We start from the raw sequence: 13,881 nt of genomic DNA, 5'->3' as shown, positions 1-13,881 counted from the left end.
TGAACCATTAAAAAAAAAAATGCTTCAATTGTTAACACACGATTGAATTAAGTTAACCGAAAGTGAATATATTAAGTTTAATTAATAATGATTTAATTACTTAATATATTCACTTTCGATTACCTTTGGATTAACTTTATTCAAGTGAATATATTAAGTTTAATGAACTTTTAATTAAACATAATATACTGTATTCACTTTGGATTAATTTAATTCAATCGTGTGTTACCAATTAAAGCATCTTTTTTTCAACAATTCAATTTGTAATCTTAAATTAGTTCAACAATTGCCTTTTTAGAGTGTATTAGCATCCTCAACTTTGCTAACATGTAACACTTGATTTAAAACAAGCAAGAACCCCATCAGTGACATTCCGAATAAATGTTTGTATAATGCCATTTATTTCAATTATACTGTCCACTTGAATTAGGACCACGTGCTCAGTGGTCAACTTGTCATACCATTTCATCTTGGTGAGCCTGTTACACAAATGTAAACAAACAAAGTTCATTTAAAAGACATTTTTGGGCTACTTTTGCTTTAATATATGCAAATGTCAAAATCAGCTTTTTGGAACAAAAAAGAAAAGTAATGGTTTTAAATGCAAGAATGACATACTAAAGAGAGATTTTTCCCCCAGCAGTATTTTATCACTTTACTATATAAACAAAAAAATAAAATAATCTACTCGATCAATACCTTGTTGTCCCTTTGTGACTGTTGTGGTCAGTGTTTGACGTCAATATGAGGTGGAATGCACAAGTTGATCGGTTGCTGTGATACAAACTTATGTAAAACTTTTTATTCCACTTCCTCCATTCAATTTCACTGTCACTCAGGCATATCATTTTTCGTGTGTCACTCACTTCCTTCGCATCAGTGAATTTTATTTCACTCTGTCCTGTCCTGTTTTCATTAGTGTGGATCACGTTTTTTGTTTAAAAAAAACAAACGTTTTAGTGGTAGACTTCAAAAGAGAATTCATTGCTAGAGGAAATGTCTAAATGTCTGCACATGTCTGGGAAGTGTCTATCACACTGTGAGCAAATCCGGGATAATTGCAAGGAATATGTGTAGCAATCCTACAAAGAAAAAAAACTATGATGTGGTGCCATCTTCTAGTCTCAGACAAAACACATTATACTGCAAAAAGAACATAATCTTTTAGGCATTATATTTCTTTGAGGTTGTACTTCTTTGTTGTGTTTGCTCACTAAAAAAAATTGTCACGCTTCTTCATCCTGAGGGTTTGAGCAGTAGAGTAGCTTAAATTCAATATTGTTTTCATTTGCATTGGCAATGAGAACTATAACATAACAACACTAAATGTGTCCATCATTTGTTATTGGAATCGTCAAAAACAAGAAACCAAACAAAACTGGCTGTAAAAGAAAGGTTCCCTTTGAGATGTTTTAAAACTTAATACATAGTAGATCTGGGAGAAGGTAAAATTCTTCCTTATGTAACATAAAAAATGGCTCGATTGCCACGTTGCGCTCACTTGCAGACCTCAGTCCTTATTCATGCAATGCACCAAACAAATATAATAAGGTTCAAATAGGAAACCAGACAAAGGTTGTGGCTTTTCAACAATAATGGTCAGCTTTCAATGACAGTCAGGTATTAATTTTCATCGTTATTGTGGTTGCAGTTAGTAGTGGTGTGCGGGTGTGTGTGTGTGTGTGCGTGTGCATGTGTGCGTGCGTGTGAGAGTGTACTCATTAATTCACCTAAAACCTATTAAAAATCCCGTACCGTTCACCTAAACCGAATACAACCAATCCAACTAGAGTCGTGAGGTTGTCAGGAGACCTGAGGAAGGATCAAAGAAAAGAAAGAAAAGTGAAATCCAGCACAGACCAGACATCACCTACTACCCACCGGGTTACCAACCAGAATCTTTCACCAACCCCAGAAACATCTCAATTCCAACAAATTAGGGAGACCTCAAGAGACCAAAGGAGAGACTGAGAAAAGGAAGGAAGGATAATTGAAGCAGAGTGAAATCCACAGACATCAGCTTCCACCCATTCAACGACCAGAGGAAGAAGCAGATTGTGTTTGAATTTTGATAGATGCTGGTGTGGTGGATCTTGCATGCATGAAAACCTCCACCCAAGAGGGGAGCCGTCGACGTTTTCTTGGAGCCTACGAGTTTTGTTTTTTTATTTGAATTAAATTATACTATGTTGATAATACTTCAGTGGTGTTTTCATGATAGCGGTGTGAGCAGAAAAAATAAATCTCAGCTCACAATCTTTTCAAATATTTTTTATTATATTTACTTAATAAATAAAAGATAATGTATAATACAAGCTGAAAATGGTCTCATGTTGCGAGCGTCTATTGAATCACACATGTTGAGAATGTCAACATTTGCTACACTTGAACTGCGTTGCAGGGCAGAATCCAGATATCCACAGTGAAATCGCACTCAGTGCTACTACAGAAGAAAAAGGTGGGAGTGATTTATTTTGCATGTTTGCTGGCTTTAAAACAGTCACCTCAAGTCACTTTTCCTCAGGAGTCCTTGATAGACGTCGGACTTGAGAAAGCGTGGGTAGCAATCTCGGGCCATCAGAGAGTAGATGAGCTTCTGCGCCGAGTCGAACGAAGTCGATGTCGGCTGGGAGATACTCTTTGTTATTTTTTCCCTGGTACCACAATCTATGTTGATCTGAAATCAAACCATATTGGACCGAGGCATTGTAAAGCAACACTTCTTTCAACTTGTCTGGTAATTGTAAGACATCTCGCACGATCCTGCATTGAGACCTAACAGGCATAAACATTCAGAAAAAGTACAGCATGGTGGGCTGTATCTGTAGGGCAGTATCTTCAGATTAAAACCTTCAAATTGAACATTTCTGGGGCCCCTGTCAGTCATGAGCCCTTCAAATCATCATCACAATTCTCCTCCTAAGAGTGTGTGTTTGGGTGGAGTTTTCTTTCCTTTGGTATGTATTTCCGTAGACTTTGCACCGGTTGAATTGGGTGGAAGGGTGCTTTTGTGTCTTTTTGGGATGTAATGCAGCCGACGCCCGACCAATTGAAGCGGCTCCATTTATTCTCATTAACTCATTCACTGCCATTGACGACAATAGACGTAAAAAATTCATGTGAACTATTTCTATTGGTTTAATTTTTTTTTCATTTCATTTCATTTTTTTTATGAAAACCTAGATTTTTTTATTGTACATTTATAACAGATATACAATTATTATGTGATTAATTACGATTAAACGGCCCTTATTTTTTTCAATATATTTTTTTAATTAGTCAGGCGATTACATTTTTTAATTGTAATTAATCACATGACTTCACTTGTTAACTAACGATTAATCACAAATTTTATATCTGTTCTAAATTTACAAAAAAAAAAATTCTAGGTTTTCATACTCTTGTTAGCAAAAGTGGAAAAACATGTTAAACTAATAGCAATAAAGCAAAAAAGAAAAGATTATTAAAAATTAGGGGCGTCAGTTGATTAACAAATTTAATTGTAATTAATCGCATGACTTCACTTGTTAACTAATGATTAATCACAAATTTTATATCTGTTCTAAATTTACAAAAAAAAAATTCTAGGTTTTCATACTCTTGTTAGCAAAAATGGAAAAACATGTTAAACTAATAGCAATAAAGAAGAAAAAAAAACGATTATTAAAAATGAGGGTCGTCAGTTGATTAAAAAATTTAATTGTAATTAATCGCATGACTTCACTAGTTAACTCACGATTAATCACAAATCTCACAAAAAAAATTAGAGTTTCATTCTCTTGTTAACAAAAGTGGGAAAAAAATGTTAAACTAATAGAAATAGTTCACATGAATTTTTGACGTCTATAGCCGTCAATGGCAGTGAATGAGTTAAAGGTGAAGTTAACCCCCCAAAATTATTTTGACAATAATATGTTCTATGCAGCCCCACTAGGCTAAATAAGGTATTCTGGTTAATATTGCGTTTTTTTTAATCCTTTTTGGGGGGGGGGGGGGGACTTTCTGTCAACATCAATGTTGCTCAGGTCTCAGGTAACAACCAATCATAGCGCAGCTTAAAAGAAAACAGGTGAGCTGTGATTCGTCATTGCCTGAGCAACATTGATGTCATCTTCCATCGACGGCAAGTGAAAAAATGGCCGCCCCTCTAAAATGGATAAAAAGAGTGGGATTTTGCTTCATAACTCATTTTCCATAAATGCAATATTAATCAGAATGTCAAGTTTAGGACTAGTGAGGTCACATAATTGTTACATTTTTGAACAAAATACATCCACCACACATGTCCGCGGAGCACTGAATATGCCTGCACCTCGATCAAATCCACCAAACTCACATTACACCACTTGCGCCACTAGACAGACATATTTTTTGCAAGTCTAAAATCGAGTCTAAAATCTATCACCTTTTTTTTTTTTAGACAGTCACTAGCCAATCGGCTCACAAATGGACAATTTACAGTAGAGGAGACTTACTCATGAAATCAACATAGTCGTCATGTACCTGTTTTGGTGCTTCAGTTTGTACAAACTCAGAGTAGATCCTGTTGGCAGAAGAGATCATCTCGGGAACATTCTTAATTTTTTTATACTCCTCACATGCAAGCCAAAACAGGATGTTCTCCTCACTGTGCTCCGACTGCAAGAACTCTCGGAAAGCTAATTGACCGTCTGGAAAGAAAAGGCGACATGCGTGAAGCAAAAGAGCATCCAAAAACAACCTGAATGAGCGTGAGAACGTCTTCTGTGATTGATCCACTAGAATCAATAGAGGCACTCACTTTTACAAGTGAGGACATTGTCCACCGACTCACTCCAAGAGCAAACGTCCTCCAGTGGGTCCTTGGGAAAGCAACATAATCTACCCTTGAAAAGAGCAGATCAATCACTAGCTGACTTATCTGATAATTATTCTTATCGATGGCTATACTATGCATAAACCTGTAAACACTCATTTTCAACCTTTGTTTAAAAATGAATATGCTGTGCAAAAAATATCACTTACAGACAGCGAAATCCGTCTTGTCATTTTCCACATGGCTGCTGTAAATGATTGTAAATGGCCTAGAATGAAATGTAGAGAAACTCACTTTATCGCCATCTCTTAGTCCAAAAAGCAAGGGAGATCGAGATAAGACCCTGCCAGACCAAATGATGTGATTGTGATTGTTTGGAAATGCGGGAGACAGGTGACTGAATAAATCCAAATTCCCCTGCCCAGCTTGAATGGAAAGGTATGAAAATGTTTATGCAAAGTGTTGTTTTGTGATGGGGGGTGATCCCTCCTCGTCTGCCGCTCCTCAGAGACAAGAAGGCTTGACAGTGATTTAGCATCACCGCAACTCTTGACCTACGTGTACTTGTGCTCAATGGGCTCTTTCGAAAGCGCCTGATGGCAAGAGCTTGGAGCGAATGAAGCATATACATTACATTACATTTGCCAACGAGGTTGTTAGTTAAAAAAAAAAAAGTGTGATCTACACATTATAATACATACGTCAGTCCCTGTATAGTGACAATAAATGTCTTGTGAATTTGATACTTTAAGAAAGAGTATTGTTCGCACCCCTGCCAAATTTGACCGCACGACTTGCACATTGAGCGAGTGCAGTGTGAAAAGGGCTTTAAAGGAGAAGTCAACCTTAAGAATTTCTTGACAATAATATGTTATATGTGACTTCACTAGTCTGAACATGACATTGATTAATATTACATTTGTGGAATATGGGTTATGCAACAAACTCCAGCCGTTTTTCTCCATCTCAGGGGGCGGCCATTTTGCCACTTGCTGTTGACTGAAGATGACATCACAGTTGCTCAGGGCTCAGAAAACGGCCAATCACAGCTCACCTGTTTTTTGGAGCTGAGCTCTGATTGGTTGTTACCTGAGACCTGAGCAACAGTGATGTCATTTTCACTCAACAGCAAGTGACAAAATGGCCACCTTGCAATTCAGTAGCTGATGAACTGATGCTTGTGAACATAATACAATAACATATGTGAACATAAGCTCATGACTCATGTCATGCTCCAATAGGACGCCCAAGCAAAATTCCATGAAATCATTGCCTACGTACATAGTTAACACAATAAAAAAAAATAAAAACTGTAAAAAAGATGTGTGTGACTCAATGCAATGTGAAATTAACTCATTCACTGCCATTGACGGCTATAGACGTAAAAAAAAAAATCATTTAAAATATTTCTATTCGTTTTACATTTTTTCCCACTTTTGTTAACAAGAGAATGAAACTCTAGATTTTCTTGTGAGATTTGTGATTAATCATGAGTTAACTAGTGACATTTTTTAATCAACTGACGACCCTCATTTTTAATAATCTTTTTTTTTGCTTTATTGCTATTAGTTTAACATGTTTTCCACTTTTGCTAACAAGAGTATGAAAACCTAGAAAAAAATGTTTTTGTCAATTTAGAACAGATATAAAATTTGTGATTAATTGTGAGTTAACAAGTGAAGTCATGCGATTAATTACAATAAAAAAAATTTCATCACACGATTACATTTTTTAAATTGTAATTAATTGAATGACTTAAATAGTTAACTCACAATTAATCACAAATGTTATATATGTTCTAAATGTACAATAAACATTTTTTCTAGGTTTTCATGCTCTTGTTAAAAAACGTTAAATAGAAATGGGTAAAATGAATTTTTGACATCTATAGCCGTCAATGGCAGTGAATGAGTTAAAAAAGAAAGAAAGTTAAAAAGACTTCTACTTACATTATAAGTCAAACAGCCAAGGCAGAATCAACCATGCATTTGCACTTGGAAAGCTACACTCCATTTTTGAACATTAGCCATTATATGTTCATGCCTTGCTCTGATACTGGTTTACTTTTGCTGTTGGAGCACACACGGGAATTTTTCATCATCTTCATATGAGCATTTATGTCATCATTTCATATTCTTTGATATAGAATAGATCAAAACAAGCAAGATGCTGCATATCTCATATGTCTTTTCACGGCAACTGAGTGACATCATCATGATGTTCCTCACTCTTATCTTATGTTGTTCCTCTTGCATCACAGTCAATCACCAAACACATCGTTTTTTCAACCATGCTCACCTTCCTGACCACTGACCATGAATGTAAATCTGAACAGGTAATGGAAAATACCACGGCTGCCCTTATTTGCATGGGTGTACACTCGCTAGGGTGGAGGAATTTGATTTTCAAAAAAGGCACAGCCTGCAAACATGATGGCCATAGTAATGAATATTGTGTCTAGTTCGGGGATAAACGTAGTAAAACTATTCATAGCTTTGAGAAAGAATAGCAACACAACAATTAATTAAATGCTTGATTAAATATAATTATTTATGCTTTCATACATATGCAAAGAACTGCTATTATAATTTCATTTCAGTTTACAATTCCCTAATCCCACACATGAGGGCAGTCTAGTTCTCTGCAGTATTTCTACCATCTTTCTCTCTTACTGCTTGCTGTGTTCTAGTGTCAAATGTGATTTTATTCCACGGCTGGTCAACCTTGTGTTTTAACTCCATTAGGGGGGTCAAAGTTGACCGCTAGGATTTTCATAGCCTTTGACAGCAAGTCATTTGACAGGCATCTGATGACTTTTTCTTGCATCTTATTTCAAGGGAGGGATGAGTAAACAGCACACCTGAAGTCGGTCTGTTCCTGCAGAAACATACCAAGCCATATTGTCCAATGAGAACCACACACTGCACCATTAGTAATCAAAGCATGTGAAGCATATATGGTTGTCAATAGTAATACACACGAACCTCTACAAGTCCAATGTAATTGAGCTTTTCTCACAGAAGTGTTTTTTTGCCTAGAGCTTGCAGTTGCTGCAATATCCTGACATATGTTCATTGATGGTGTGAAGTCCCAGAGCTGTGGCCATTATTACTGAAAATCTTGTTCCTGGTAGGGTGTATTCATTCCTATTTGTTTGAAGACAACATCAACTTTGTCTGTGAGGCATTTTGTAAATCTAAGGCCCTTGAAAAGGTAGCCTACAAGCCATGGGCTCAATAATAAGATCTATAGGATGATGTCAACAAATTTCATGGACCGTAGATACAGAAATAGATCTTTCCAGTACAAATGTATTTGTTTGGGCCAAGTTTCACAGCCCAATATCCCAGGCTGTGATTTAGCAAGACCTCCCGAAAATTTGGATCACGTAGCAGCTGACAGCTTAGAGATGGTGAACAATTGGTTCCTAAAATGGGAATTTGCCGAAGGGCTGGCATACAAAAGCGAGTGAACTGAATTGAAGTGATATTTCATCCAAGATTGAGTGTTAACGTTAAAGACAATCTTGGTATCAAGTATTTGGACAAATGTTCTGTCTGACGCAGCCATTAAAGGGGCAATCAGATGAACAAGTAGTAGTAAACTGCACTGCTCCAAAAAATAAACATATCAACCTGTCCAGTTTGTGAGCATTAATGGTGTGAATCAAAGCACATGCTGTTTTGCAAATGGGACAGACAACAGGAGGAAATGAGAGATAATTAGAACAAAGACAACCCCCTGTAAGAATCTTATGGTATGGTTTTGCAGGTGGTGGCCACGGCTCATTACATTCTCCACATCTTTTCTGAAGCAATCCTGAATAGTTTTGCATTTTTTTCCACTGGTGGTAGCAGGAGGCAGTATCTGCAGCACTAAGTTGCTCAAGTCATGGATCTCAAGGCATAATACTCGAGGGCACAAAGTACTCAGAGAAAAAATAAATAAAATAATTCTGGTCATGAACACATGTATTCATGATATTTGTTCTCGATGTTTAACTCATCACAGTAGTAAACACACATAACGCAGCCACTATTATTGGTGACATTACAGTAGCTAGCTACATACAGCTATCTAGGTAGCAACATAGATAAATAGAGTTAAACAACTTTTAACCCACCCACTTTTCAAGTGTGCAAAAGTATTAGAAAATGTGACTGATGTGTGTAGTTGCTCAGCTGTTTCTGTCACGGGATGTAAGCCTCGTCAGAGGTTCCGCTTTCATGCTATAGTTGCGGATGAACCGACGGTAGAAATTAGCAAACCCCAGGAACCTCTGCGAGTGCTTTCTTGACGTAGGGGTTGGCCACTCGACCACGGCCTGGATCTTGGCCGGGTCGGCTCTCAATTGACCATTCTCCACAATATATCCGAGGAACTGGACCGAACTGGTGTGAAACGCACACTTTTCTGCTTTCACGTATAGCCGGTTTTCCAGCAGTCGCTCCAAAACCAGCCGAACGTGTTGTCGATGTTCTGCTAGGTTTCTAGAGAAAATCAAAATGTCGTCAAGGTAAACAAAACAAAAGTGGTTAAGCATGTCACGCAAGACATCATTAATGAAACACTGAAATACTGCAGGAGCGTTTGAGAGGCCAAAAGGCATAACCAAATACTCAAAATGCCCAATGGGTGTTTTAAATGCTGTTGCATTCGTCGCCCTCCCTTATCCTGACCAGATGGTAGGCACTGCGAAGGTCTAATTTGGTAAACACCGTAGCAGAATGTAATGGTGCAAATGCTGACTCCATTAGTGGCAATGGGTATTTGTTTTTAATTGTTACGTCATTCAGGCCACGGAAATCGATGCAAGGGCGTACAGTCTTGTCTTTTTTCTCAACGAAGAAAAATCCTGCCCCTAGCGGCGACTTGGAAGGCCGAATAAGCCCGGCAGCCAGCGACGTTGTGACATATTCCTTAAGGGCTTGAAGTTCCGGCTTGGCTATTTGGTACAGGCGTGTACTAGGCAGCGGTGCGCCAGGAACCAATTCTATCGCGCAATCATAAGGTCGATGCGGAGGGAGAGATAAGGCCCGGTCTTTACTAAAAGCTTCCCGTAAGTCGTGGTATTCTGCTGGCACATTTTCCAGGTTAATCGGTTCCATTGTTGCTTTGGCTGGGCCACAGTGGTAGTTTACCGCTGACTGCAGGCAATGTGAGTGACAAAACAAACTATCTCTCTAACCTAGGCATGCCCCAGTTTATGTCAGGGTTGTGCCTAGCCAGCCAAGTCAGACCCAGGACCACTGGGGCTGACCGGGAGGGCATAATGAAAAACTGTCTAGTCTCCACGTGATTTCCCGATAAACGCATGTGTAGACTCTCCGTTCTATGCGTAATCACCCCCAAGAGGCGCCCGTTGAGGTCATACATTTCCTTGGTTTTCTCAAGTCTAACCACCGGACATTTCAAGGTGTTGACAATTTTCGGGTCGACAATACAATCATCCGCCCCAGAGTCCACCAAAGCCGTCATCTTTACATTCACCCCACCCAATGTCATTTCTCCTGACAATTGTAGCCTTTTAGTGTCCAAATGGCTATTTGGGTCACATGATACCGTGGACTGGGAGTACTCACACTGGTTGTTGCGGTGGGGTTGAACAGTTGTGGCTGGATCGGGTGCGACGTCCCGACATCTATCAGGCCGCCTCCGACATGTGGCCGATTGGTGTCCGGGCCGACCACAATATCGGCACGCCTGATTTCTCCACTGGTTCCTGCGTTCCGCCGCAGAGAGCCGTCCTCCCTCGAGCTGCATGGGCTCGATGCAGTCTCCAGCAGGAGGGCGTCGCCACGAAGCGTCGGGGGGAGAGGCGCCGAAGAAGCGCCCCGCGGACGTGGTTGAAACCGGCTGAGCAGCCGTGTCTGCTGCCTCAGGTCGTCGCTCCTCCTTCCGTTCCCGCTGCCGCTCCTGCAACCTGTTGTCCAAACGAATGACCAGGTTGATGAGTTCCTCCAGACCGGACGTCTCGTCCCGTGCCGCCAGCTCGTCCTTGATTCGTGGGCTGAGTCCCCGCCGGAAAATCCTGCACAGCGCCGCTTCGCCGTAACGGCTCTCGGCGGCCAAAACCCGGAAGGAGATAGAGTATTCCGCCACGGACACGTCGGCTTGCTGGAGGTCCAGCAAGCTGCTGCCCGCTTCCTTCCCTTTTACTGGGTGGTCGAAGACGTTTCTAAGTTCCGCCAGGAAGGCAGAAAATGAAGCTCGGAGCTCCGGATTGGCTTTACTGACTGCCATCGCCCATAATGCCGCCTGGCCGGAAAGTAGGCTCATTACGAAGGCGACCTTGGCGCCATCGTTCGGGAAAGTGTGCGGCTGTTGATCGAGAACCAGGCTACACTGGTGAATGAATTGGTCACACCCACCAATGTCGCCAGAGTAGCGGGGAGGATGGTGGATATTGGGTTCCCGAAGAACAAAGTTACCAGCTGATTGGGACGCGGAGGAGACAGGTGACGCCCCGGCTGGTCGTAAGTCCGACCTCCGCTCCACCTTCAAGGTGAGCGACCCGATCTGGGCGGTTAGCGTCGACATTGCCTCCTTCAGCTCGCGGAAGTATTGCTCGTGCTGTCCAAGTAAGCGCCCATGGCTGGCCATGGCCTGGCACAGGCTGTTGGGGTCTGCGGGGTCCATTCTGGTCGGGTTATTCTGTCACGATCACGGAGTGGAGGACCCAAATGCAGGAAGGTAGGAGAGCCACGGCAGGGATGCTGGTAACTTAGTTTTAATCAAAAACAGGAAAACACAAGATCACGCCCGAGGGCGGATAAAACAGCGAGTAGTGTGGGGTACCGAGTAGATCCATAGAGAAATGCTACTAGTCAAAACACACGTGGTGTCCACAGCACCTGGAAAGATTGCACCTAGAACGGTAGCAGAATCACAACGTCAGGTCTGGTGAGTAGCGTCACAGAGTAATAACCCGACGCTCCTTGCTGTTTCTGCCAGGCTTTTATTTTGGCCTGATGAACTAATGGGTAGCAGGTGCGTTTGGCAGGATCCGCCCTCCAGCTGTTTCCCCAGCAACTGCAAGGGAAAACAGAACCAGCTGACCCCAATCATGACAGTTTCTTTTTAGATTAAATGCTCAAACATTAGCTGGTGTCTGGTTTTGGCTTTGGGATTCACCTGTGAAAACTGCATTTGATAAGCAAACATGAAGACCAGAGAGCCGTCAATCCGAGAAAAGCAAAACATGTTGAAGCTGAGAGAAGAGGGAAAATCGATCAGAGCTTATTGCACAAACATTGGGCATAGCTAATACAACAATTTGGAATACCCTGAAAGAGAATCTACTGGTGTACTAAGCAACAGACATCCAGGTCGGCCGAGGAGGGTAACATCAGCAGTTGATGACAGAAACATTATGAGAGGTGTGAAGAAACACCCAAAGACAACAGTCAGTGACATCACTTTGAACCTTAACAGGGCAGAGCTGAATGTATCACAAGCCCCCAAAAATATTATCCTTGACTTTTGATTTCAAAACTAGTGTTCAATTAATTTGTTGTGTATACGAAGAGACAAATAACTTAAGTACTTATTAGGGTTCACCCTCATTACTACAAAGTGACAAAGTGACAAAACGAGTTTGACACCCCTGAATAATACACAAAATGACTGTTTGCATCTCTAAGCACCAAGTCTGAAGGCAAGTGCAAACTAGCACGCAAAGTGTTGCCAACATAACACAGACAGAAACTCAAACAAAAATTGCAACATACCATCTTTTTAGAATTGCACTTTTGGGAGCTTCTGAATGATGTAGCCAGGTCACTTTTGCCCAAGAGATTGTAAATCTCAATGAGTTTTTAACCTGGTTGAATAAAGGTCAGCAGACAAACAATTGAAGGGCTGATTTGGAGTCAATCACAAGAAGGAGTCATGCCTTACTGCCTGACAATTAGTGCTGGCCTCTCTCAGGGAAGTTTTTCGGTTGTGCTGTCCCAAGTTTTAAATGCAGCATTATACAGCACGGGCAGACATATCGACTGTAATTGCTAAGCACTCGAGAGTCCAGTTAAATCAAATGAAGCGCAGCACAACTTACCTACTCATAGCACACACAATCACTTAGAGTGTACACACAATTTAGCACATTTTAGCAAATCAGTGTGTTATTGCGTGAAAAGTCTTCATAGTTCTTTGATCCTGCTTTCCAGTTCTGACAAATCTGTTGCCATGATAATATCATTACTAATCTCATTGGAAATGAATATTGATTACAAGCTCATAGATGTTGTTTTACACACTTGTATCAGTTTATCAAAATAGATTTACGAGCTTACATACAGGTACGTGTACTCTTGTTAATCCATCTGTCTTGTTAGGGTGTATGATATACTGATATCAGTATGTATTCCACATGGTAAATGACCGTATGTATTGTACACTCCTCATATACTGCATCAGTATTCACAATTAATCACTTTCTTCGTGTGATGATGTTTTGTTTTCCCTCAACGTCTGCGCAATTTGTGGGCGATTTCCTAGGGCTGTAGTTGCCAATCTAAAAATAAATAAAATAGTCTCAGCAGGCAACTAATCTTAAATGGTGATGAATTTGGCACACCAGTAGCGCCCCCACCTTTGTTACCGTATCATTTATTATTAAACCCCCCCACCCTTGTTCGCAGACTTTCAGAGAAAAATAACACGAGAACTGCAGTATAGGCATGCCTGCCTGTAACATCTCAATTGATGAATAATTAATAGGAATTGTGAGGTATCTCATTCAGGTCTTTGCGAGTTCCTTAAGTTGAGATGGGCTTTGTAGGATCCTTGAAATCTCATCTTCACCAGTTAATGGGCTGCAGCAGTGTTTGTGTGTGTGTGCATGTGTATGTTCTGAATACAGTCATACATATATATATATATATATATATATATATATATATATATATATATATATATATATATATATATATATATATATATATATATATATATATATGTATATATATATATATATATATATATATATGTATATATATATATATATATATATGTATATATATATATATATATATATATATATATATATATATATATATATATACATATATTCTCCTATATGCATA

At 39.9% G+C, this 13,881-nt stretch overlaps 1 protein-coding gene across 2 annotated transcripts; it reads right to left on the bottom strand.

Moving 5' to 3' along the window:
• Nucleotides 1-2,261: 2,261 nt before the first annotated feature.
• Nucleotides 2,262-6,854, bottom strand: rgs1 (regulator of G protein signaling 1). 2 transcript variants are annotated; one of them, XM_086073978.1, is made up of 5 exons: nt 6,745-6,854; nt 5,005-5,063; nt 4,781-4,865; nt 4,504-4,670; nt 2,262-2,677 (listed from the first exon to the last, which is right to left on the bottom strand). In XM_086073978.1, the coding sequence occupies exons 2-5, from the start codon at nt 5,035-5,037 to the stop codon at nt 2,501-2,503; spliced, it is 462 nt and encodes a 153-aa protein (XP_085930104.1). In that variant the 5' UTR covers nt 5,038-5,063; nt 6,745-6,854; the 3' UTR covers nt 2,262-2,500. The 2 variants fall into 2 exon arrangements, with proteins under 2 accessions (XP_085930104.1, XP_085930097.1); XM_086073971.1 differs by lacking the exon at nt 6,745-6,854 and having other exon boundaries at nt 5,005-5,318.
• Nucleotides 6,855-13,881: the final 7,027 nt, after the last annotated feature.

Source organism: Leptonotus elevatus, chromosome 1, assembly GCF_054856555.1.
Source record: "Leptonotus elevatus isolate MCC_2025b chromosome 1, RoL_Lele_1.0, whole genome shotgun sequence".
In the NCBI taxonomy this organism is placed as follows: Eukaryota; Metazoa; Chordata; class Actinopteri; order Syngnathiformes; family Syngnathidae; genus Leptonotus; species Leptonotus elevatus.
This window is presented reverse-complemented; position numbering and strand designations above follow the sequence as displayed.